Here is a 27,525-nt window from a genome sequence, read left to right as displayed (position 1 = left end):
TTTGGTGAGCTCATTAAATCAAAATTTAAATTAGATTTGGTAAAAACAGTGTGCCAACAGTGCGCATTTTTCATGTTCTGCATTATGGTTGTGCACCTGTTTCTCATTAGTTTGGATATGCATGCTTTATACCTTTGTTTTATAAAGTATATAGATTTATTGACAGTCGGTATGAGATATGGAGTCTTTGTTGTTGTTGTTGTTGCTACAGTTCCTAGCGGCTGTTCATTTACGAAATTTCACTGGTGGCTCTATCTTTAGATGTAATTATGGAATATAGACTGTGTAACCCACTGGAGCCAAATAGCTGTTTCACGCAGTAAACATCCTGCCTCAGCTAAATTGACATTCATGGCTTCTTTCAGGAAATTTACCACCTCCAGAAGCAGATTCCATTAGGAGTTGCCAGCACATAGATATGCACATACGCATGCACAGACACAAGCAAACACAACACTCGTGGCTCGCAGTACCCGACACACACGGGTGGTCTATAATAACCATCATAATGAAAGGTCACCTTGTCTCTTATGTTTAATCAGCCACTGGTTTTTCCTTTGCTATATCTCTATCCCCAGTACGACTATTAATATCAGTCGCATAGCTGTGGATGCTCATATGCCTTTCCCTGTCACCTTCTAAAGCATAGCCTGTGCCAAAAGTGATGAAAGACTTGCCAAGTTAGAAATACCCAAGGAGTACAAAAAAGGGCAGGCACTTCATTTCAGTTAAAGCCAGGGTGAGTGTAGCAAAAATGTCCTCTGAGATAGGGATCATCATCCCTCATTTAAACTCTGTTTCATGACAACACTGTTGAAGGGTTTCAACTTTCTGGCATACATTTCCTGTAATGTCAACTGCTCACTTGTCAGACTCATCTGTAATACTCAGGTAGCTTCAACAGTTAGAACTGGCTCAATTGGTTCATTTTGAGTTGATGTGACAACACATCTGGTGTAGACACGGTCAGACAGTGTCTGCTCTATCCAGTTCTTGAGGCCGAATGTGGTTCTCTTGATGGATGGTTAGATATATGATGGGCTAATGTAGAAAAAATAAATAATTTGAGGTCTTCCCAGCATTAAGGTAATCCTGTTTGTTTTGTCATTAAGGGAAAACATATTTTCTCAGGTACATATTTGTCTGGTAAATGATAAAGAATGCACCACCCCCATCCCCTACCCCCTTTTTTATTGCATTGCATGGTATATTATATGTTTGGGGATGACAGACTGATAAGCAGACATGCTATTTATGACTGAATGTAACTTCTCGGATACATATTTAACTCTTGTTCCTAACTCTCTAAAGGAGGGAACAGAGACGTCACATCAGTGACTGACGCATTGGGATCTCACTTCGAGAGACCAATCTATTTCGAGTGTAAACTAAATGGCAAATGCACATTGGCATGATATTATAGCATCAGGCTGCAGCTGATCACAGCGTGATTATGAAAAGGCAGCAGGTGCATCTTGTACCAGGTTTTTGCTGAGGAGCCGGAAAGGTGACCTGGCCACTCAGCGGGGGTACAGCAGGCAATGAGGTTTACATACGAAACCAAGATGTTCCCTTTCAGTTGGCTACTCTCTACGTCACATCGTATTGGTATTCCCTACCAAAGCACCATGGATGCCATGGTCACTGTGTTGACCGTTTGGACTAGCACATGATTGCCTCTTAAGTGCACTTTGAGATGGTTCAAGGCAAGGCGCACTGCTAATAATTCTAGGCAATTTATATGCCAGCGCAGATAGGGGCCCGTCCAAACCCCCAACACTCTGTTAATGTTATACGTGGCCCCCCAGCAGGTGGTGGAGGCATCCCTTTAAACCACTGCATGCCCGGAGACCTGTTCCAAGAGCACTTCTGCGTGGGGAAACATAAGATCTGACCACGGGGTGAAGGTTTGGCAACAGGCTGGTGTAACTTGGACCCGGTGAGTGCCATGCTGCCACGCCCACCTCGGGACTTGGCCATGAAGCCAGTGCTGAAGCAGTCTCATACGCAATAACTCTTGCCCTGTAAGTGCCGCTGCAGCTGCTATATGTCTCTGGATCCTCTGAAATAGTTTCAGTTAGACCACCATCCTGCCCTTGAATAAATTCAAGCAGGTCTTCACCGACAATGAATGTTCCTCTCCTGTCGGCATGTTGTCTGTTCAACCAAAATCAACTCCATACCGAGAAAAGAGATCTTCTGCATCAGGGAGAGTTTGCTCTTTTCCCCGCTGACCCAAATACCCAACAGGCTGAGGTGCTAGGAGCACCAGATCCCTGTGCTCGCACAACTGATCCCGAGACTGTGCTACTATAAGCCAGTCATCGAGATGCCCATCGAGTTGAGGATGCATACACCCAGCTCTCTGAGGGGAACAAGAGCCCCCTCTGTGACTTTCGTGAAGACATGAGGAGACAGGGACAGCCAGAAGAGCAGGACCTTTGCAAACTGCAAAAATGGTATGTGGTCCAATCTTACCAATCTTATGAATGGATGCACCCAAAGATGCCTCTCTGCATTAACATCTTGAATGGTAACCGATGAAGGACACGGTTCAAGACATGCAGATCCAAGATTGGTCATAACCCATTTTCTTGGGTACAATGAAGTAAGGGCTGAAAAATCCCATGCTCATATCGGCTGGAGGGACCGGCTCTATCACATCCTCCACCAGTTGGATTGTGATCTCCTGATGCAAGACAGGAGCATCGGCCACCTTCACTGTTGTGAAGCAGATGCCACTAAACTTGGGAGGATGTCGGGCAAACTAAGTCGCATAGCCAAGGGTGATGGGCTGCAGAAGACAGCGAGATGGGCTGGGTGGATCAGGAAGAGGTGCCTTCACCATCCCCAAAGAGCAGCTTCCTCCCTCTCTGGGTCAGCCGTCCCTGGGCCTCTTTCTCTTCCGCTCACCAGGTGGATGCAAGGGGCTGCCCTCGGCGACAAGCAGGCCGGAGCACTGCGGATGGTGGAATAATTGGAGGCAGCAGGTGCCCGGCTGGGAAGGGTGTGATGAATTGGCTCAATCTGCTTCTGTGCAGCCGAGAGCTGCTGGGCCAGGAACTGAATAGGTCACCGAATAAGCTGGTCTGGAACACAGGGGCATTAAAGAACCAAACTTTCTCGGCATCCCTCATATCGACCAAACACTGCAAGAGATGGTATTCCTGGACCACAAGTGTGGACATTGCATGACCACACTCCTCCCTTCTTGTGAGATGAGAAGGATGGTTTGCCCTGAGGAGTGGAGGTAGAATTAAGACACAACTGCTTCAAAAACAACTGCTCCACCGGGCTCCTCATGCACCTCCGGGATCCAATTATCCAGCATAAGGGCTCGGGGCACAGTGGAGATTTCCATTTGAGCCCTACCCTCTCGGTGGCCTGGGTATAGCCATTATTTCTGGATCCAATTTAGGCATTGCTACAGTCCGGAGAACAGCAACGCAGCTGAATCTTCCTCTCCAGAAATCTCTGGCTCACCCTCCAATTCAGCTATCAATATCTGGTCATTGGGAGAAGTGCCAAAAGATACTGCTGGTATACTTCTTGTAGAGGCCCTAGCACATTCCATTGGAAGCTCAACTGGTTGAGGAGTGCATGAGGGGTGATGGTCCCCCAAGGGTTGGTTCCCTGGAGGGGTTACCATCACTGTTACCCTCTGACTGCCTGTGCTACTGCCTGAAGTAGCCCCCGTCTGACTTATGCAATGAAGAGAACTAAATCAAGACAGAGGCAATAGAGCTCCGCCCCTTTGAGGAATTAGAACATGCAATGAGAACATGACTCATCCTCAAATGCCTCCTCAGCGTGCTAAATGCCCAGGCAAGTGAAGCAGCGATTTCCCAGCGCCAGGTAACGATCGCATCCAGAAATGCCTGAGTGATATGTTGTCTATTGCAAGACCCACATTGTCTTTACAAAGATGTAACGTCAAATTTGCCACACAACGTTGTCTTTAAAAAGATGCTCCCATAAATTATCTTTTAATGTGAAAAGCTCTTTTAGCGTGCTGAAGCGCATAGGGGAGATGGCCGCCTGCAACACAAACAGTGCAGCCTGATGTGTGCAACCCACTCGAATGTACCACCAACACAATAATATTTAACAACCCATTCAAGAAAATATTTTACAGTTTTTTATTATTCTGAAATGTTGTTGGACATTCTATTCAGAGATGCAGCTGTATTGTTCAAATGAACAGACACAGAGTCAGAACAGAACAGAACGAGTCAATCTTTCGTTCGTTATCTGGCTTGGCTTGGTGTTTATCTTCAGTTCTCTCTTCACAGCAGTGTCAGTGTACTGTTTGAGTAAATTAATTACTCCAGGATATTGATTTATTTTGACTCAGAGGGAGTGTCAGCCAAAAAGTTAGCAACTTAAGTAATTTGTGGATTAATGCTTATTGGAGACCACACTCACAACAGACCCGGAAGAGGAGACAGTGCTGAAAAAAGTCAAATACAAAATGTATTTCCGATGCCTCAATAAATTCTAACTGACCCTCTGATGTCACATGGGCTACTTTGATGATATTTTAATATACCGTATATATTTTAATATACAGTATACCGTACATACATTTTCAAAGGAGGGACAGAAAGCTCCCGGACTAAATCTAAAATGTCTTAAACTGTGTTCCGAAGATGAACCAAGGTCTTACAGGTTTGGAACGAGGGTGAGTCATTAATGACATAATAATCATTTTTGGGTGAACTAGTCATTTTGTGAATGCCTGTTCCCTTCTAAACAAAATGGATTAACTACTTCTCCCCTTCCACACCAACATTGGCTATTCAAACTCTGCTGGACTGTGCTTCTCTGAAACCTGTCAGAGTGATTCCGGATAACATGCTTCATCTGCTGAGCTACCAGCTGTTCAGAGGGGATCTTATAACAGAGTTAACAGGGAAAATGAGAGGTGGTAGATTGTGTTCCTACATCAACAAAAGTTGGTTTTCAGATGTAACAATGCTGAAAAAGGAATGCTGTCCTAACTTAGAGGCACACTTCTCTTCATCTTTTTTCACAGAGACTGTAACTTCATTTATCAGTTTCTGTGAGGATACTGTATGTGCATCCCCACCAGGACATTCTTATCATGTAATAATGATAAACCATGGTTTACTGGGAAACTCAAACAGCTTTGTCATGCCAAAGAGTATGCTTACAGAAGTGGGGATAAAATCTTGTTTAACTAGGCTAGGAACAAATTAAAAAAGGAGATCAGAGTGGCTAAAAAAACTACTCTGAAAAGTTAAGAAAACAGTTTTCAGACAACGATCTGGTGTCAGTATGGACTGGTTTCAAGAACATCATCTTGCAAAATACACCACCCCCACAGCCTGTGGAGAATCAACAACTGGCTTACAATCTGAATGTGTTTAATTGTTGACTTGAAAAGGCCTCTCACGATCTAAAGAGGGACACTTACATAGACAATAAAAAGGCCCAGCAGAAGTTGTGTCTTTCCTCGCCAGATGAGGAAATTCATCCTGCCACAGGAGCTGATGAAACAGTTCTACTCTGTTATCATTGAGTATGTTCTATGCTCATCCATAACTTTCTAGTTTGTTTCAGCTACCAAATCAGACATCATGAGACTACACTGTACAGTTAGGACTGCTAAAAGGATTATTCGTGCCCAAGCGCAATCTTAACAATCTGCACACTTTGCCTATATCTGCTAATACACTACTTTCTTTTTCTATTGATCTCTGGAATTGCCAGTCTGCTATTAACAAAGCCGATTTCATTACTTCTACTATTAGTCATTCAAAGCTTAATCTCATGGCCCTAACAGAGACCTGGATCAAACCAGAGGACACTGCTACACCTGCAGCACTCCCCAATATTTTCTCATTTTCCCACTCCCCCCGTTTGACTGGAAGAGGTGGAGGTACTGGTCTACCCTTTTAAAATACATTTTGTAGTTGTCTATCGACCCCCAGGACCACTGGGTAACTTTTTGGATGAATTAGATGTGTTGCTCTCAACCTTTTCTGAGGATGGTACTCCCCTAGTTATGCTTGGAGATTTCAACATCCATCTAGATAAACCTCTGCTTGCTGATTTCCACACTCTGCTTGCCTCTTTTGATCTCAACCAAGTGTCAGCTACTGCTGCTCACAAATCAGGCAACCAACTGGACCTTATTTTACACAACACTGCTCTACTGATCATGTTCTGGTTACTCCACTGCACATATCGGATCACTTCCTCCTCACTCATAACCTCAACCTGGTCCCTGACACAATCACTTACCCCTCTACATGTCATCTTTCGACGTAACCTACGCACACTTTCACCCTCCCGTATATCTCAATGGTTTCATCTTCACTTCCTTCGCCTAAACTGTCTGCATCTTTGGATGCTAACAGTGCTACTGATACTTTCTGCTCCACTCTTATATCTTGTTTAGACACTGTTTGCCCCTTATCTTCCAGGCCAGCCTGTAACACCCCTTCTGCCCCTTGGTTATCTGATGTTCTACACGAACACCGTTCTAAGCTTAGAGCTGCTGAAAGGGTGTGGCGCAAGTCCAAAAATACTACTGACCTCAATGTGTATCAGTCAGTCACTCCTATCTTCTTTCTCTGCTAATGTCTCCACTGCTAAAATGACACACTACCATAACAAAATTAACAATTTGTCTAACTCTCGCATGCTTTATAAAACATTTTCCTCACTTCTTTGTCCTCCTCCTCCTCCCCCTCCTGCTTCCTCTCTAATAGCTGACGACTTTGCAACGTTTTTCATTAATAAAATTAAACACATTAGTGCACAATTTTCCACACCACAATCAGTCAAGCTCATATCACCAGCAAACTTACACTCATTTACATCCTTCTCTTCACTCTCTGAGTCAGAAGTCTCAAAACTCATACTTTCTAATCACCCTACTACTTTCCCGCTTGATCCTATTCCATCTCATCTCCTTCAAGCCATTTCTCCTGCAGTTGTACCTGCACTCACTCACATCATCAACACATTACTCCACACTGGTGTTTTTCCCTCATTATTTAGACAGGCACGTGTAACTCCACTACTTAAGAAACCCAACCTCAACCCATCTCTTTTAGAGAACTACAGACCAGTTTCCCTTCTTCCTTTCATTGCAAAAACACTTGAACAAGCTGTGTTCAACCAAGTCTCTACATTTCTCACACACAACAACGGCCATGCTCTCAGTTGTTGAAGCTCCAAAACTGGCGAGAGCAGAATCCAAATCTTCAGTACTTATCCTGCTTGATCTGTCCACTGCTTTTGACACTGTTAACCACCAGATACTCCTATCAGCCCTACCTACTGCAAAAGGCATCTCAATAACCACACTTCAATGATTTGAGTCTTACCTATCGGATAGATCCTTCAAAGTATCTTGGAGAGGTAAGGTGTCCAAGTCACAACATCTAATTACTGGGGTGCCTCAGGGGTCAGTTCTTGGACCACTTCTCTTCTCTGTCTACATGGCATCATTATGTTCTGTCATTCAGAAACATGGCTTTGCATACCACTGCTATATTCATAACACCGGCTTCCAATAGCTGCTCGCATAAAACTACCACTGGCTCTGCACCCATTTACCTAAATGTGTTACTTTAGTGCCCTCTAGAAGCTGGCGTTCTGCAAGTGAACGTCGCTTGACTGTGCCATCCCAAAGAAGCACAAAGTCACTTTTACGGACTTTTAAATTAAATGTTCCCTCCTGGTGGAATGACCTCCCCAATCTCAATCCGGGCATATGTTACTAAAATAAATTCTTAGTTACAATGCAAATACTCTGGAATGTTTGCTCTAATATATTGGTTTTCTCCAGTGCTGCGTCTCTTCTTCTGACCCCCAACTGTGTCAGTTGGTGCTATATGTTTCTACTTAGTGGCACTTCTCATTAATCCTGGGCATAATGCAGCAGCAAGAACTCTATAACATGCTGAGACACTGAGCCTAGATAGATGAGGGTCCACTACCCACTCCCAGAGCCTGATCAATACCAAGCAGCCCCCATTCTCACAGAGGGAGAAAGTCAAGACAGAGAGCCTATAGAGTTGTTAAAGGCTAGCTTTGATTACAAATGGCACTCTGGGGACAGAGGATGGCCCCCAGATAAGGTGATAAAGCGAGGGTGTAACTTTAGATAATGTATCTGAGTCTGTGGACTTCCCTACCCCCACCATCTTTCTGCACATTATTTTCCATTATACTGCTATCGATCTGCTAGAGGTAATGGCCATTGGAATCATAACCCGAGGCATAACTACATTCCAGCCCGAGAAAAGTTCATTGGAGAAAAGGAACAGAAGCGCTGAGGAAACATTTTCTGGGCCTAGCCTTTGAAGAGGGGTTGGTATTTTTGTTTCACTAGGGACTGATTTTTTTAATTAAATTTTTCTGTCAACAATTGAAGCATAACTTTAGTGGCTTGAAATTGTAATTGTGATGTCAGGAATCCTCTTTATGATGGGATTTATTTGAAAGCATGCATACATAAATGGCCATTTCATTTCTGAAAGTAACCCTAGCATTCAATGAAATGCACTGGTGTGTGTAGTTTTCTTTTTGTGCTGATGTGTTTCCTATTGAAACAGGAAGTTGGGTGGGGACATATTGTGGATCTTAGACAAAGACATTTAGCTTGCCCTAATCTCAGAGCTCATGGTAGGTCTGCATTGAAAGGTTGGTATGTTATGTTAATACTATTTCACACAAGAAAATTAATAGGATCGTTTTCTTCTGGAAACCATCTGCTCTACTGGCATTTCTCTGCAACACAGACACTTAGGAATCATGGGATAACCAAGGTTGATAGTAGGCCAGTGCTAATCCAGGCCAGATTATAGGTAGAGAAAAGAAATATGATAATGATAGTGTCGCTGAAATATCTTTCCACAGTTCATCATGCTCTCTCTTTCTCTGCAGTAGTATGAAGTACGAAGGGCACCTGTGTTGATTTACTGTCAAATCTTCCAGGATTATCTGTAATCCTGGAGCTTTAAAATCTGTTTGCTGACAGCTGTGTTCTCTAACAGAACTGCTGTTTGCTGTGCACATAGTGTCCTATATTGCAGCAAGAGTTCTTTCTTTAAGGGGTAAAAAAGGGAAAAACCTTTTAATTTTCTGCTTGAGTGAATTTCAATTTACAGTTCTTCTCGGTTTGTATTGTGTTTTATTTGGCTATAATGCATAGCTGACTCTATATATGAGTCTTTGCCTTGGTAAATAGGCACAATATCACAGCACATCCTTTGAATGTCTTCTAATATATTCTAGTGTATCAGTGGATTTTGCTCTTCAATAGCTGTTATTTTTACCAATAGGTCCAGGGCATATACTGTAATTGATAAAAAACAGATCAGCCATGCACATTTTTTTTTTTCTCCCACAGATTTTATTCAGCCTGAACAATATTATAAGAATCTTTATATAAAAACACAATATAAAAACTGTTTTAAAGCAAACAATCTATTTTTATTTTTATTTTTCACTTATGAATTGAGGTTATTATATATATATATATATATATATATATATATATATATATATATATATATATATATATATATATATATATAATCTACATTGCCATTTATAATAATGATAATAATAGTAATAATAATAATAATCACAAAAGTAGAGGCTGCTCTGATTTTTAGGTTATCCCATATTCATTTGCAATTACCCATGATGTGTTTTTCCAATTCTAGGTGGTTTACAAAAACAACGACATACGACTGGAACTCTCTCGACTGGCCCGCATTGCAGACCCGAAGATGAAGCTTCAGGGAGATGTGGTGTTTAAATGCGAGAATGTTCCCACCCTAGACCCTATCTCTTTTGAGACACCAGAATCCTTCCTCAGCCTGCCCAAGTGGAACACCAAGCGTGTGGGCTCCATTTCCTTTGACTTTCGCACTTCAGAGCCCAACGGACTAATCCTTTTCACTCAAGGTAAGCCCCAGGACAAGAAAGATTCTAGAAGCCAGAGGAGCAACAGAGTGGACTTCTTCGCTGTGGAACTTTTAGATGGAAATTTCTATCTTCTGTTGGACATGGGATCAGGAACGATTAAAGTCAAAGCCACACAGAGTAAGGTCAGTGATGGAGCCTGGCACCATGTGGACATCCAGAGAGATGGAAGATCAGGTGAGTAGATTCATTTTCTCCAGATTACCTTACTGCTTTTAATATGTATATTTGTGTTTGTATGTGTGTGTGTGTACATATGCAGGTGTTACTTTTTCAAAAAGTGAAACTTTCTTATATTGAAAGTTTAAAGCATTTCATAAGTTTTTGTTTATTATTTTTTTTTTTATTGATGATTAGAGCTTACAGCTAATGAAAGTCAAAAATCCAGTCTCAAAATATGAGAATATTTACATTTGAGTTTCAGTAAATGACCATCCCCACAGAATAAATTCTGGGTATCTTTGAAACCACAATAATGGGAATAAGACTGCTGACTTGGCAATGGTCCATATAACAATCATTGATTCTGATTCTGATACTCCAAAAAAGAGGGATAAGTCCCAAAAGGTAATTACTGAAAGGGGTGGAACACATTGCTGTATCAAGCATATTAAATGCAAAGTTGACTGGAAGGAAGAAATCGAGTAGGAAAATGTGCACAAGCAACAGGGATGACCGTAAGCTTTAGAATGCTGTCAAGCAAATTAAAACATTTGGGAGAGCTTCACCAGGAGTGGACTAAAACTGGAGTCATTGCCTCAAGAGTCAGATACTCAGATGTCTTCAGTTAATGGGCTACTAAGCCACTTCTGAAACAGAAACATCAGAAGCATCTTACCTGAGCTAAGAGGAAAAATAACTGGGCTGTTGCTCAGTGGTCTAAAGTCCTCTTTTCAGACAAAAGTAAATTTTGCATTACATTTGGATATCAAGATCTGGAGTTTGGGGTAAGATTGGAGAGGCAAAGAATCCAAGCTGCTTGAAGTCCAGTGTAAAGTTTCCAAAGTTAGTTATGATTTGGTGTGGCGTGACCTCTGCTGGTGTTGGTCCATTTTATGTTTTGTCAAGTCCAAAAAGTCAATTCAGAGGTCTACCAGTAGATTTTGGAGCACTTTATGCTTCCATCTGCTGGTAGACTTTGTGGAGATGCTGATTACCTTTTCCAGCAGGACCTGCCCACAGTGCTAGACCATGGTTTGACTGTGCTTGATTAGCCAGCCAACATACCTGACATACCTATGGTATCTGTAGGATATTTTCAAGCAAAAGATGAGTAACATTTGATCCAACAATACATATAAGCTGAAGGCTCAATAGTGCTTCAGCAGTTCCACATGCTGATTGCTTCTCACCTCACTGATGCTGTAAAAGGAGGCCAGACCAAGTATTGACTGCATAAATTAACATACTTTAAAGAACTTACACTTTTCACTTTTGCAAATCCTTTTAATAATATTATTATTATTGATCTTAGGAAATAATCTAATATTTTGAGATACTGGATTTTTTACTTTCATTAGCTGTAAACTCTAATCATCAATAAAAAACTTGTTCACATTATTATATATTTTTAGATGCATTTTTTAAAGCATTAAGGTACTTGAGGATGTGTCATGTAGTGAATTAGTAGTGTGTGTGTGCGTGTGTATGTGTAATGACACCCTTCAGACATGACTATATTCACAATATTTTTTGCAAAATATGCAAGTTTTCGCCACTAGATGGTGTGTATTCAAAACGAACAAAGGCGTAGTTTGATAATGATGTGACTGAGTGTGGAATCGTCCCCAAAGCCTATGCAGGCCAACGGGTCTCGGATAGAAATCATGTTTATGGATGAGCTAATGTATTAAAAAAAAATTAACATTGTAGTATGAAGCAAGGTGTGGTTGAAAGCCATCAAAGCGAAACAAGGCCATTAAAGCAATTGCTAATAAGAGACGAGAGTGACACACGGCTCAAAAGCAGCAGAGTTTTTATTATGCCACACTGGCATAGTTGACCACTGGTCGTACTTATGTTGGGTAAAGCAGTGCTGTTTTGTCATACAAGATACGCCTAAAAGTTCTGTTATAATGCTACTCTGTGCGGTTTTCACATGTCTAATGAAACGCAAAACATATTAATTATTTGGTGTTTCAATGTTTTCTACTAAACAAAACCCAGAAATCGAGAGTGCATGACAGGCAGGTCACACAATGACCAGGGACAAGTCACTATTTAAAATAGCTATTTTTTTTTTTGGATTTAAACATTCTTCGAAACATTTAGGATAACGTAAGTACACAAGTCAACAGAATATATACCACCGTTCTAATGATTTGTGGATATTTAAATACAAAATTACATATTATTGTGCCTTCAATTGTGGAGCTTAAAAAGTTTCATCAGTGTCAAATTTGAAAGGGTGTTGGGGTTACTTTTGCAAAGCTTTAAAATGACATCTAAATTGCCAACAAATTGTCAGTAAAAAGAAGCTGATAATGTAGCACTTTTATCCACAAAATAGTTTAAAATAACAGGGTTAATGAGTCGTGAGACATGCAGATCTATTTGCAAGCTTTTATTGCACAGAGACATGGTCATAACAGGCATTGGTCAAACACTGGCAAACAGGTATATAGAGGGCAAGACACAAGAATAATCCTAGGGCAAGCGTGTGTTTCGATTAATGAATAATATTCAGAGAGCTAAGCAAGAAGGGAATCCAGTATCCAGAGCAAAGTGTCAAAACACGAGTAACAGGGACTATAGAGACTATAGTCTTTGCAACTTTACAGATCTTCTTCATATACCCAGAGCTTGTATCACTCAAAAGAGAAAGAAAATTTTTTAATCGCATCATATGACATCTTTAATGCTAATTTTTCACATTTCATTTTAATCATAATAGTGAAAATAGGTTAAGTTTAGGTGAATAGATCATATATCTATTCAGGAATTGTGACTCGCTCCTTGTCTGATTATTAGCCTTTATGCAAGTGCCTAAAAACTTGTATTTCTCAGCAACAAAGAGCAGAGACAGATATATAGATGTGGGTGTTGAGAGACCAAGAATACTTGCATAATAAAGACCAGTGGAAGAACTCTGAGTGCCCACTCAATCTGCCAGTGCCTCCACACTAAACTCTATTGATGTTTCTATTCTGAAACTCCTGCCTGCCTCTATCCGTTAGTCCATCATTGTGTCAGAACACACACACACACAAATGCACATCTCTATATTATATATAGTTATATACTATATATATTTAGTGCACTGTTTTTTTTCTTGGATTTGCTTGGTTAGAAGCATCCTGTTGTCAAATGTTTTTATAATTACCAATTTTATAATGACTGTGTATTTATTTCTATGTATTTATTTTTTCAGCATGACATTGTCTTCTTTTGGCTGAGCTTATTTAGTCATTGCTAACAGTCTGTTTTTGTTTTGAACAGGTATCATATCTGTGAACAGCCGTCGGACTCCATTCACAGCCAGTGGAGAGAATGAGATTCTAGACCTGGAAGGTGACCTCTATCTCGGAGGTTTGCCAGACAACCGTGTTGGCCTGGTTCTTCCCACTGACCTGTGGACCGCTATGCTGAACTATGGCTATGTGGGGTGCATCCGTGATCTCTTCATAGATGGACGCAGTAAAGACATTCGCCAGATCGCAGAGGCGCAGAATGGAGTCGGAATCAAGCCGTCCTGCAGCAAAATAACAGGCAAACATTGTGACAGCAACCCCTGCAAAAACAATGGCATCTGTAAAGAGGGCTGGAATCGCTTCATCTGTGACTGCACTGGGACCGGATACTGGGATCGAACCTGTGAGAGAGGTGAGTTATACCATTAGCTGTGTTTCTATCACCCTGATTTAATGCACATTTTGAAGTATCGCATCAGAAATGAGGGATGGTAAAAAAAAATAATAATAATTTATGCTTGCTTACAGTGGATTTTTACATGCGAAAAGGGGTTCATGTGAATAATGGGAGATGGGAACGCATTTGTTAAGTTAAATATGTTAAATTCACAACTTTGGATGGAAACCCGACGACTTGTAAAGCCTGAATCTCTGTCTGTTATTATTTATTTATTTTAATTTATTTTTTTGTCTGGGAATGGACCATGCTTTAATATAAGGTAACTTAAGCCAGAGCCCGCGGATGTCCTTGAGGCAAGCTAAAACATACCAAAATATAATTTGAAAGTGAACTAACGCTTTAATAATAAAATATCTGATCTTACACAATATGTTTCCATTGAAAAAATGGCATCTTCTGGCAAAATGCAGAAATTTATACAGGGAATCTTCATAGTGCATTATAGGTATTCTATAGCCATGTGCATAGTTTTTAGTTTGTGTCATTATTATTATCAGGCATGATGGGCCTGAATGAATAATGTCCACTATGGTTTCAGACACTGCCAAAATCTATGTCCCACTGACATAATACACCATGTAAGAGCACTGGGGGAAATATCTGAAAAAGATATTGCGTCCTCCTGGGGTCAATATGGGGAAACGCCTTGCTGTGACACGTGTCTGAAGCATACATTCAATAAACACTAATAACATGTTAACCTGTGAAAGCTCATGACATCAGTACCAGTATAAATAGGCATTGAGAGAATACATCATCCACTTCTTCGTCTGAAGCTTGTGTCCGAAGCATGGCAAGAAACCTAGAGGACACAGTGTCTTGTTCCTTACTCAGGGAACCATGGTTACATAAGTAGCCCGATGCGTTCCCTTTCACTATGGAAGTTGCCCCTGGGATGTTACACGGCTGTCCATGACATTATCCCCTACATATTCAAACATATTCCTTTAAGGGGGTATAACCAAGAGCCTAGCATTATACTAACTCTTGGCCTATCACAAGCTGCATGAGCTTGCTGAAGAAACTGTCCCAACAGATACTTAGTAACAACACCCTGTTAAAATAGGTATCCAGAGGATACATAGGTGGAGTGGTGCCCAAAGTGGAAATGGGGCTTTAACCAACTCAAAAAAGGGCACGTAGTTGCCGCGTGTAGCCCTCACCATACAGGATTTTAGAAAGACTGCAAAGGAATAGTGTGCTAACTTACCACAGTGTGGATTTAGAAAGTGTAAAAAGACTACACGTGCACACTTACCATGAATTTTAGAGATACCATTCTAAAGGACTCTCGTGGCACTCTGAAAAAGCAGCCCATAGATGGAAATGGTGCATCTCAAGAACAATATCTGAGAAGTCTAATACTAGCTAGCAGCAAAATACCTAGCTGAGGGAGCAACACACCCAGCTCTCAGTAGAGAGGGGGCTTGACCTACAGAATGTTCATATGCTGGAATGTGTAGTAGTAAGTTACCTAGCTGGGGGAGCATAAACCCCAGCTCTCAAACGAGAGGGGGGCTAGACCTACAGCATGACGATCATTAGAAATCAGAAGGTAAGCGTACTGCAAGCTTAGCCAAAAAAACGGCAGAGGAAGGGTCTAGTTCACCTGATGCTGCTAGTTCCAGGTGCTCTGGGAAAACATAGAACTTAACTCTCATGTGAGAGGATAACTCAGAATTCAGAAAATAAGTACTGCCAAATACTACCACGAGAACAGCCCACAGAGCAAGGAATCCAATTCCTCAGAAAGTGGGGGAATTCAATTGCTATTCCATGTTCAAAATAACCCTCAATGGTGAGGGGAGCGATGCTTCAAAAGTGTGTCAACAGAGACACACTGGTTAAGTGGAGACAAAGGTGAGTACCAGGGGGGTCTAAGCCAACTCAGAGAAAGGGAACAAGGCTAATAATGTGTAACCCTTAACATACAGGATTTCAGAAAATATGCAGAGTCTTAGTGTGCACGCTTACCACTATGTGGATTTTAGAAAGTGTGCAAATTGCTCAGCGTGCAAACTTACCACCATGTGGATTTCAGAAAGTGCACAAAGCTTAGTGTGTGCATTTACCATAGCATGGGTTTAAGAGCTTCCCAAGCATCTGCTTACAGCAGTACTGAGGCCAAACGGTAATGGCAAGCAGAGACATAACCCTCTGAGATGAGGGGAGCACTGCCTTTGACAGAATTCACAAGAAGGTTCTTGCCAATGCCACCTATACTTCCCAGTTGATGCCTCAGCAAAAGGGGATATCCTGGTTGCCAGGAAGCCCCTCGGGGCAACCTAGCTATGGCATACCAGACAGGGAAGCATAAAAGCATAAGCCCAGCCCGGACAATTTTGTAGTGCCAAGCTGGGGGCCTGATGATCAAGAAGGCTCCAGCCTGTGATCTGGCCACGTAATCCAGGAAGCATAAAGCCCGAATCAGGGCTATCATATTGACTGGATACAACATTGACGAGTGAGGTAATCACTGCAAGTCGAGGACCCGGTTTCTGAAATCAGCAGAGGGTCACCGTGGACCAACCCTAGAAAAGAACAGAATCACACAGGTCCCGGAAAAGACTGCAAAGAAACCTACAGATGGAATTCACACAACCACCAGCATATTAAATACATATATAGGAGTCCTGTTTAAGAAGTGACCCAAAGAAGACTCTAGCCTGGATCATCAGTATGGTGCTTACTATGAATCCATAGAACCAACCAAACATCATAGGTCCAGCATAAGAGAATAAGGCAGGAAGTTCCTACCTATGCTCATTCAGGTGGAGAGATGGTGGTTACAGGGGAATTAGGAAGTGGAATATAAGGCAGATGTTTACCCCCCAAGGGAAATGAGTATATACTCAAGTATCTTACTCAAGTAAACATGAGCCATGACGCTAGCCTTCTGTGCCCATTTCTGATCCTCAGATCGAGTTGGGCCAGGACCCCTGAGTTTGTACATGCTTAGAACTGGACCTTCATGGAACGATGGATTTGAAGGCTCGCCTTTAACCAGGTCTTTCAGCAGATCAGCCTGATACGCTTGAAGCACCGCCATTGTGTGCAGTGAAGCAACACCCTGACCTGCTGCTGCTGCATATGCCCTGCCATTTAAGCAAAATGTATCCTAATGGGCTTAGATGGCAAGGAGGAAGTCTTAAGAGAAGATGCCTCCCCCATGGAGAGAATGCAGGCCTGCATCTCTTCAACAGGTGGCATCTTCTCATAACCATTCTCACGCATCCCTCGATCAGGTTCTTTCCATGTTCTCACCATGATGCAATGTGCAGCATGCATTCAGCTCCCATGGGAGCTAAACACACTCCGCCGAACTGATAGATTGCCTCAGGAATCAAGCGTGTATAAAACTGCTGCCACGAAAGCATCGCTATTCACAGGTGAGGCAAACACACTCATGCAAACACTATCTACAAACTTGGGTAAATGGTGAAATACTCACATCCCCCTCAGTAGTCCCGCTAATGCATTGCAGTTAGCACAGCAAAGCGTATCCAACTCCCTCAAGAGCTGAACGTGCTTGCTCTTCACCACACACACACCCACAGCATGTGATCTGTGAACTGCAGGTATCAGAGCAATGACTCTAACATGCACTACTTTGGGGAAGTCGTGGCCTAATGGTTAGAGCGTCGGACTCCCAATCGAAGGGTTGTGAGTTTGAGTCGGACGGAATTGTAGGTGGCGGTAGTGCATGAACAGCTCTCTCTCCACCTTCAATACCACGACTTAGGTGCCCTTGAGCAAGGCATCGAACCCCCAACTGCTCCCCGGGCACCGCAGCATAAATGGCTGCCCACTGCTCCGGGTGTGTGCTCACAGTGTGTGTGTGTGTGTGTTCACTGCTCTGTGTGTGTGCATTTCGGATGGGTTAAATGCAGAGCACAAATTCTGAGTATGGGTCACCATACTTGGCTGAATGTCATGTCACTGTCACTGTCACTTTTACTTAATGCTGTATGCGTCAGACAAAACAGTCAGAGTGAAAATGAAGAAGAGGATGGCATGTTCTCCCTGTGCCTATTTATACTATAGTTACACCGGTAGGGACATCATGAGCTGTAGCCGGCCAACATGTTGTTGGTGTTTTTTGAATGTATGCTTTAGACATGGGTCACGGTGAGGCATTTCCCCATAGTGACCCCTAGAGGACGCAGTTTGAAGTTCCATTGAAAGAGAAACAATGTTAATGTAGAAAAAATAATCAACCATGATGGACTACAAATTCTGATTAAGTTTTACACTTTAAGTAATACTAATAAAAAGGTGTTATTTGTTATTTCTTTGTCAGGTTAACCTCACATTTTTTAATATATGAATTGAATGTAAAAATAAATAAATAAATAAATACATTGTATCCAAAATAATTGTTGGTCAATGTATATGCTTTTTCACAAAATATTCTTCACAATATTCTTCACAAAATACTAAAATAAATCATACTAAAATAAAAAAGTTATTTTTACAATAACATATTTAATGTCAAATTTACTAAAAACTTTTATTTTGTTTTTAAAATATATCTGCAGTTACAGCCAAATTATTTTAATTATTATTAAGTCCAGTCAGACACAGCCAAACCCCCATAATTCGCACCTCATAAATTTTGCAGCCACTATATTTGTCATCTACTTTGAATATCTCTAGAATGATGATTATATTAGTGTTATAGAGAGTCAAATGGTCAGGATTGTCAATTTTTTTTTTCAAGAAGAGAATAAAAGCACACTGTTAAACAAATGAGGATTAAGGCTCGGTCTTACTGAAAACAGCTTCTCCAACGAAACAAACTTTTGGATTTTATATCAGAAATGACAGCCTAGAAAATCCAGGAGCCTCTGGATGTACTGAGATTGAGTGGACAGCAGTTTCTGCTTTGCAGCTGTGAAGGCGATTTTATAATTTTTGTGTAACATTTCTTGGGAGGTTTAATGGGATTTCTCTTTCATTTCTACTGACTGACTGTCTGCGCTGTTCGCTCAGGAGGATCAGAAAATTAAATTGAACAAGGCTTGGAGCAAGAAAATGTTCCCATGGTGTTCAGAATTAGGAGCAAGCTCACATTAATTTTTATGACAGTTTGTAGATAGCTGCTCCTTAGGCTATTGGGGGATGCAATCTTTACGCAGCATGGTTGGATTGGGTGGATTTTTATTATTATTATTATTCTACCATGATTTTTCAAGGTTGAGCAGATGGTTTAGGGTCTGTTGTGGAATGAAAAAAAAAAATTCTGACTTGAGGTAACCGAAAAAAAATATATACAGTCAGGAGTACAATACAGGAGGAAATCGGAGGAAAGGCGTACAGACAAAGCCTCGGCAATGTGGAGCTGGATGAGTCAGAGAGAGAACCAAAGGGGACAGTCATCTGAGTCACAATTAGGTCCACCTAAGCCAAGCCAACAACTCTCCATATCTGCTTCACCCCCTCTTATGTCTTAACCCCAGAACTGCCATCCACTCTGACTGAGCTTATATCAAGCAATCATCAACTTTGTTGAGTCATGAAAGTATGGGGTGAGAGTGCAAGGCCAAAGAAGGCCAAAGAAAGATCCTGTATTGGTAAGCTTTTGCCCCCAAAAGTAAACCTCAGGAACTTCCTATGGTAAGGAAGGATGGAAATATGTGCATCTTTTAGACTGATCATGACACACTAGTCCTTGGACTTGGTTTGAGACACCTGTTTGAGTGCGAGAGTGCTGAACTTCAGTCCCCCCTCTGAATCACAGCTACATTTCTGGGTGGTAACTGAGTGAAGCTCCCGCCGGAGACAGCTGCACCCTGGAACACCAGCAGGGGTCGATAGACCAATCTCCTGAGGGCACTGAGGTGTACACCTCTCTTCCCCAGACGGAGCTGGCCTTCAAAAAGTCCTAAGCCTGAGGCATCAGGACGATTATGATGAAGTCTATTCAGCAAGAATTACAGTCCGCAGAACCGCCTTTCGCTAGAAGTCTTTGACCTGGGTGAGACACTTTGACTCTAGACTCTGCGAAGTATGAGAAGTGATGCCCCCAGAATGAGGTGCTCGATAAATGTTTAATCCAAGAGCCCCTGTATATTCCTCAGAATTAAATTCAGTCAAACAACCATACGAGTAAAACATGGTCTGGTGTAATAAAATTTACATCAAAAACTGAAATGATGTAATATATGTGTTACCTTGGCAGTTCACGAGCCGCTCAGTCTCACAAACAACATCAATCTCCTCAGAGAAAGATGGCAGTAGCAGTAAACTCTTATTCAGAAGGGGGAAGAAAATGGGTGGAGATAGGAAGAACCATCTCCAAACCATCCACCAGATTATGTGCAATCCGCGCAATCTCTTTTTAAATAGATAATTTTTTCTAATTTATTGCACTCTAGAACAAATGTCTATTTTACAATCATGAACGGTCATAATATAATCTGCCCCCCCCCCCCATTAGTTTTGTAATGAACACTGATCAAATAGAAAATAAAGCTGCGTTATAGTAGTGTGTTTATTGTTTGGCAAAAGATGGTTGCAGTGGGATTCATGCAAAGTGCAGTGTTCATGCGTGCAGCTGAGGACTGACATCCACTGACAGTCGGAAAATACTGCATGTGAACTTAACCTGCAAATTTTATTGTACTCTGTATCGTGTTTAAGTTGCATACATATTGTTCTTACATTTGTGTTAAATTGGTCAAGCTACAGTTTCAGAGTAGCTTGCCCAACACTGCTTGTACCCTACCTGATCAAAAAAAAATCCGGTCTTTCACTCTGCCTGTGTCAGTTTGACAGTCAGTTCTTGTTAAAGATTTAAATCCCTGCAGCCAATATTCTAATCTGTTGGTCCCGGATTAAGAAAATGTAAACTTACATCTTTAGGGGTGGTTGGATTTATTCACACACATTAAAATATTTATTTAAAGCTCCTTTCTTTTCAGATTCTTATTTACAACATTATCTTAATAGGTTGTATGTTAACTTATTGGGAGAAAATGTCTCAGGTTATGCATGTAACCATGGTTCCCTGAGAATAGAGAATGAGACATTGTGTCCTCTAGAGGGCACTATGGGAACGCTGTCAGCGTGACCGGTGTCTGAAGCATGAATTAAATAATGACAATGAACTTGACATTGGCACACGGAAGCCTATGACGTAAGCAAATGAGCGACTGCGAATATAAAAGGGCACCTGTAGAACACATCATCCTATTCTTTTTTCTGAGGAGACACGGGCATGATGCCGAAGCAAAGCACAGAGACAAAGCGTCTCGTTCCCTATTCTCAGGGAACCATGGTTATATGTGTAACCTGAGACATTCCCTTTCGAAAGTTAACTCCACGCTGTGTCCTCCAGAGGGTTCTATGGGAATGGTGTGCCAATGCCACCATGCTGAGGGATAAGTGCCTAGTCAGAACTTGAGGAACAGCATCCCCTACTAGCAAAACCACTAGGCTTCACAGCAGGCTCAAGCTTCAATCATCATAGACTAACTCACCCGCCAAAGTCTGGAGCTCAAAGAGTAGAGGTCTCAGCATAACGACTCTCTAAACCGAGAGGAGACCTAGCTACACTCAACGCCAGAGGCAGTTAGTGAGGTTCAAAATACAAGAGCCTACAATCCTCTACTGCCTAGGCGGAGCTCTGTGGAGTGGAGGCTTTCGAAGAATGACTCTCTAAAATGAGAGGAAAAATAAACAATGCTCAACTCTGGCAGGGGGGCTTTTAAGAATGGAGATCTCAGCATAATGACTCTTTAAAGCAAGAGGAGACCTGGATACACTCAGTGCAAGAAAGAGCCTACAAACTCATATCACTGCCCATGACAGAGATCTGAAGAGTGAAGATCTGAAGAGGAAGCCTGGCACTCAACCCTCTTAGAGAAGCTCTTAAGAGTGGAGGCCTCAGCATGATGACTTTTTAGCATGAGAGTTGACCTGACTACACTCAGCACTAAAGACAGTTAGAGAGGCTCCCAAAAAGAAGAGGAGCCTACCTACCAATACTACTGTCCAAGCAGAGCTTTGGGGAGTGGAGGCTCCACAAAGATGACTCTTTAAAACGAGAAGAAACCTAACGACACTCACCCCTGGCAGGGGAGCTCTTAAGAGTCGAAGTCTCAGTTTAACACCTCTCTAAAATGAGAGGAGACCTGGCTACATTCGACACCAAAGGCAGTTAACGGAGCTCAAAGAAAGAGCCTACAACTCACATCGCTGCCCATGACAGCTCTGAACAGTGAAGGCATCAGTAGGATGACTCTCATCAAAGAGAGGAAGCCTAGCACTCAACCCTCTTAGAGAAACTTTTAAGAGTGGAGGTCTCAGCACGATGACTCTCTAGAGCGAGAGGAGGCCTGACAACACTCAGCCTAGTTTAGGAGCTCTTAAGAGTGGAGGTCTCAACGTAGTTAGCGAGGCCCACAAGAAAGGAGTCTCCAAACGAATAGTGCTGTCTAAGCGGAGCTATAAGGAGCGGAGGCTTCAGCAGGAAACTCTCTTAACGAGAGGAAGCCAAACAACACCCAACCTAGTTTAGGAGCTCTTAAGAGTGGAGGTCTCAACATAACAACTCTGTAAAACGAGAGGAGATCTGACTACTAAATACTAGACAGAATTAGTGAGGCTCACAATAGAGCCTAGATACTAATGTTTCTGTCTAAGCAGAGCTCTAGGAAGCATAGTACACTGCCAACAACTCAGAAGCTAGAGTACTAAGCTAGGAGTACTAAACATGCTCCTAAGTGTCATAATTGTATATATATATATATATAGAGAGAGAGAGAGAGAGAGAGAGAGAGAGAGATAATTAAAAGAGAAAGAATCAGTGAATAACTGCTGAAAATCTGGTCTGTTGTACAGTATAATAATAGCTTCAGAAGATTTGGAATTCTTCACAATAAAAAAAAAAAAGAAAGAAAAAAAAAGAAAATGTATATAACAACAACCAAGTTGAACAAGGCCCTTCATTACATTATTTTACTAACAGTATCAACACAAGAAATGGAAATTGAAATTTTATTAAAAAAGAAAGGCTTTTACAGAAATCCACAACAATTTGAATACAGTAGTGGAGGGTGGTGCATTAAAAATGCATTGCAATAATGAAGCACAGAAGCGGCAGTTTCTAAATGTAAAGAGGGATCTCTCGGGCAGTGGTTTGCTGCAGAGGGAGAGCACGCTGTCTCATCCTGTTAACCTTGCCTGAGTCCTGAAGAGCACTCTATTTTTGAAGCGCTCTCTTTCTCTCTCTCTCTGTGTGTGTGCAGATGTGTTAACATGCCTCTTGCACTGCTGTCTCCACCATTCCACCTGAAGTCAAGAACATGCAGTCACATGTTACTGCCAAACCCCCACCCATCTCCTCTCTGACCACTGCAGCCTCTCTTGTTCAGTGACCCTGTTGGGATTGTTTCAGGGATGCTTTCTGAGTCTGTGGCCTGGGGCCTACTGATGTTAGCTGGAAGTATCACATTTGAGGTTCCAAGTTCAATTGCTTTGGGCTCATTTGGCTACAGTATATTGATAGTATGGCTTTATGAAGGGTCATGTCTTGTTTTCAAGTTTATATGGTATTCATAGACCAATTTTTGAAGCCATGAGACCTGACTGAATTGACCCACCCCATTCAATCAAAATTATTTTGATCTGGTAGCTTTATTATTATGAATGTACTAATGTAAATGTAGAAAATTCTGACAACATTCTGACATTTTTTAGTAGAAAGTTTAAAGAGACTAAAAATAGTAGAAAAATATAATTTCTTATATCCCTTTCTAATAATATGTTGCTTAAAATATATTGCTCACAGCTGTAATATAAACAGAAATACACCAACACAAGACAGAAAACATTTACACACTCACTTTCTCATACAGACATTCTCTCGTGATTATTCATTGTACCCCAGAGCTGGATTCATAAAATAGTCAAAGTGGGATCAGGGTATACTTGTTCTGAAAAGATTAGACAACTTATGCAACATTGAATTAAAAATATACAGAAATATGCATTTAATTGCATATTGTATTTATATATATTATTATATATATGCAGTTTTATGCTATAATGTTGTAGTATGGTTTTGTTTGTCAGCGTGTAGAAAAAAAGGTAATGAACATATTGTGACCTGGCCTATAGCAGGTAGGACAGACTGAGCAGTGGTGTAAAAAAAAAAACCTTGAACCCTTATGAATGAACACAATAAAAAGATTTTCATTCTCAAAATATTTTCTAATTTATCTGTTTGTGCAATAAAGAAAAGCAACGAGGTAAACTATTTTTATTTTAATCACATTTTCTAAACAAATATAGCTCTAGTCTCTCTCTCTTCCACACACACACACATACACACTTCTGTGTAAGAGGAGAGGTGTGAGCATTCGTCTTCTCCTCAGGCTGACAAACACCTTCATTGTGACACTGATCTTAGCAGACTTCCACACTGACACTGCAAAGTTTCAGCTCTTCCTCTCTGTCTACTTCCCTCCTTTCTTTGCATTCCATTATATTATTCAGATTAATTTTTCTGCTTTAGTACAAAACTTTAGGAGATCATTGGTCCTATAATACACCCAATGCAATGTGACACAAGGCGCAGCGCAGGTGTGTTTGCTAGTTTCAGTCCGGCGCTGTTCGCATTTTTCCATCCAGCGCCACATCGTTTAATTATCAAATGCATTTGAGCTCATTTGTGGTCCCATGGGCGTGCTGGTCTAAAAAAGAGGTGTGTTTAGGCGCATTGTTGGCGCAATGCTATTTTAATGAGCTGAAAATAGACTGCGCCATAGACCAACTCAAACCTGGTCTAAAGTCTGGCGCAATGTTTTTCTTTGTTATTTATTAAATGTCACCCTGTCCCGTATACGGGACGACTACATTTACTTCACTATACAGTATTACAATTAAATCTAATCTTGACAAACTATATATCGTTGGAAAGGTCTAAGACTCCCAAATATATATTTTACCAAAGTTTTTAGTTTTTTGACCTTTGTTATAAAAAAATAATTCTTCATCGCCTTTTTCTGGATCACATTTTAGAAATCATCAGAAATTATATATCAACTGAAAACTTAAAATCTCAAAATTCATCCTTTAAAACCCATTTTAAAATCAGACATTGCACTACCATGTAAATGGTACAACAATATCATGTTACAAAATGTTTTAAATTCATGAATTATAAAAAAATTACGTTTGAATCGTGCACTATAAAGTCTATATTCAAAAACGTGAGTGACAGTTAAGGGTTAAAGAGTGTGTTAGTATAGGGGGATCCACAATGTGCGTACACGCTGCTCGTTAAACACAATGTTTTTTCTTTGTTATTTATTAACTGTCACCCTGTCCCGTATACGGGATGCCTACATTTACTTCACTATATTACAATTAAATCTAATCTAATCTTGATATATATATATCATACACGAGCAGCTCAGTTTCATCTCGGAGACGAGTTCTGTCTTTGCGCTTGCCAAATTCCGGCGTGTAAATAGCAAATCCGTCATGGCACAAGCGCAACTGGCTCTTAAAGGGAATGGAAGATGAGACTCTGATTGGTTTATTGCACGTTATGCCCCAAAAACACCCATTACTTTTTAAGAGAATAAGCATCCGGGCGCACAAACCGGTTTTCCTTCGTTAAAATAGCAGTGGAATAAAAAGTGGATTTGGACACGCCCTGAGTGCACATGCGCCGTGCACTTTACACTTTGCATTTAGAACGTGAACAGAATTACATATTGTTTACACAATGCCAGAAAATTATTCATAATTTATTGATTCACTCCAACCTTTTTTGTCCATCCCCCTTTTAAATTTAAACAGTTTGATAAAACCCTGCTGTAATGTAAAGTTTAATCCATTTCATAACTGATATCCAACAATAGGATATACCTGTATTTTCTTTTTTCTTATTTTATAATATTTTTAATACAATAACTTCATTCAAGTCTATTGCCAGAAAACATTACTTAAAATATGTGTAATCTAGATTATTTTGGTAACTACAATTTTCATCATATAATGTGTAATCAACAATGGACTACAATTTGTAAGTAATCTACCCACCTCTGCTACTCAGTGTCACAACCACACCTGCTACACTCCCAGGATCGGACACTTACGCCACACCCACTCGTCCCCAATCACCAGAATTCTAAACACCTGTGCATCATCACCAGCACCACATATAAAGCCACCAGTCACCATCACTCAGTGTCTGGTCTTGCACCGATCTCCTCACATACCTGAACTACATTCGTCTACCTACCTGATCTGCCTTACCCTCTTCATACTCATCGGAATTCCTACTACCATTGTCTTTGTCTGAGTCACCATCTGCATCACCATTCACCTGAAGGAAAGTTGTGTTGTCTCTGTGTCTGCTACGTGTCAAGATTCACCTGTGTCTGAAACCTCTGATTTATATTAAACACTGTTTCACTGAATCCTCTGTGTCCTCGTCTGTGTCTGACAGAAGACCAGACCAAATGCAGAGCTCTCCAGATACAGGCGAGGACCGCACCGCGGATCCCTTCACTGAACTGGTTCACGCTGTCCGGTCCTCACTAATACAACAAACTCAACTTTCTTCACCGACTGTCAACAGTTCTATCATCGCTACCCCGCCGGTCACTTCTTCAGTTGCCCCTGCGAGTCCCATGGCCAAACCTGCGACATACAGCGGCACGGCGGAGGATTGCAGCGGGTTCCTACTACAATGTTCCCTCTACATGGAATCCAACGCTCATTTATTCACCACTGAACGCAGTCGAGTCGCATTCATCATCAACCTGCTCTCAGGTAAAGCTCTCCAATGGGCTCAATCTCTCTGGGACTCTAATTCCTCTGCCATTGGATCAGTCACTAATTTCTGTTCTCAGTTAAAATCCGTCTTTGGTCAACAAACTTCCGCATTATCTGTCCATGATCAACTATTTACAATTCGCCAACAGAGAGATGAATCCGTGAGTGATTATGCCGTACGCTTCCGTACACTCGCTTACATAAGCGGCTGCAATGAAACTGCCTTAATTACAGCATATCGCCACGGACTGTGTGACAAAATACAAGGTTTGATTGTGGTATATGAAGACTCACTGGGACTTGAGTGTCTAATCCAGAAATCCATTAGAGTGGCCCAGAGACTCACTGCCTGTCATCAGCTCACTCCCGTTGTACTTCCTCCGTCTGCTATACCATCTGTCGCTCCTCCAGCACCTGAGCCCATGCAAGTGGATTCTAACCACCTCTCCACATCGGAACGTCAGCGGAGGATTAACACCGGGCTATGTATCTATTGTGGGGGAGATGTACACCTCTTACCATCCTGTCCAGTACGGCCTCCACGCCCCGCGGTGAGTACCATCCATATTCCGCCTCAAACTGCTCCTCTGACTAAAACCTGGGTTACTCTAAGACATCTCCACTCTTCTGTTTCAGTACAAGCCCTCATCGACTCCGGTTCGGCGGGGAACTTCATCAACCGGCAAACATTAACTCGTCTAAGTGCCAAACACCATCGAAGCCCCGTCGAACTCAAAATAACGACGATACAGGGAAAGCTGCTGGGCAAGGGTCGTGTCCACCATTTCTCCCCCACAATCATCCTCCGCGTGGGACTCCTGCATGAGGAAGACATCACGTTCATGGTGCTGGAGGAATCCACCGCAGACATCATCCTGGGACGCCCCTGGCTTA

The 27,525-nt window shown here is 41.6% G+C and overlaps 1 protein-coding gene across 9 annotated transcripts in view; it reads left to right on the top strand.

The window, feature by feature from the left end:
- Positions 1-27,525, top strand: part of LOC113098789 (neurexin-3b) — a 154,924-nt gene that overhangs the window by 97,899 nt on the left and 29,500 nt on the right. For all 9 annotated transcript variants that reach the window (XM_026263876.1, XM_026263873.1, XM_026263875.1 and 6 more), the window contains 2 exons: positions 9,708-10,146; positions 13,408-13,791. In XM_026263876.1, coding sequence (XP_026119661.1) covers positions 9,708-10,146; positions 13,408-13,791 — 823 coding nt within the window. The remainder of the gene's footprint in view (positions 1-9,707; positions 10,147-13,407; positions 13,792-27,525) is intronic.

This window comes from Carassius auratus, unplaced genomic scaffold (genome assembly GCF_003368295.1).
Source record: "Carassius auratus strain Wakin unplaced genomic scaffold, ASM336829v1 scaf_tig00216663, whole genome shotgun sequence".
NCBI lineage: Eukaryota > Metazoa > Chordata > Actinopteri > Cypriniformes > Cyprinidae > Carassius > Carassius auratus.
This window is presented reverse-complemented; position numbering and strand designations above follow the sequence as displayed.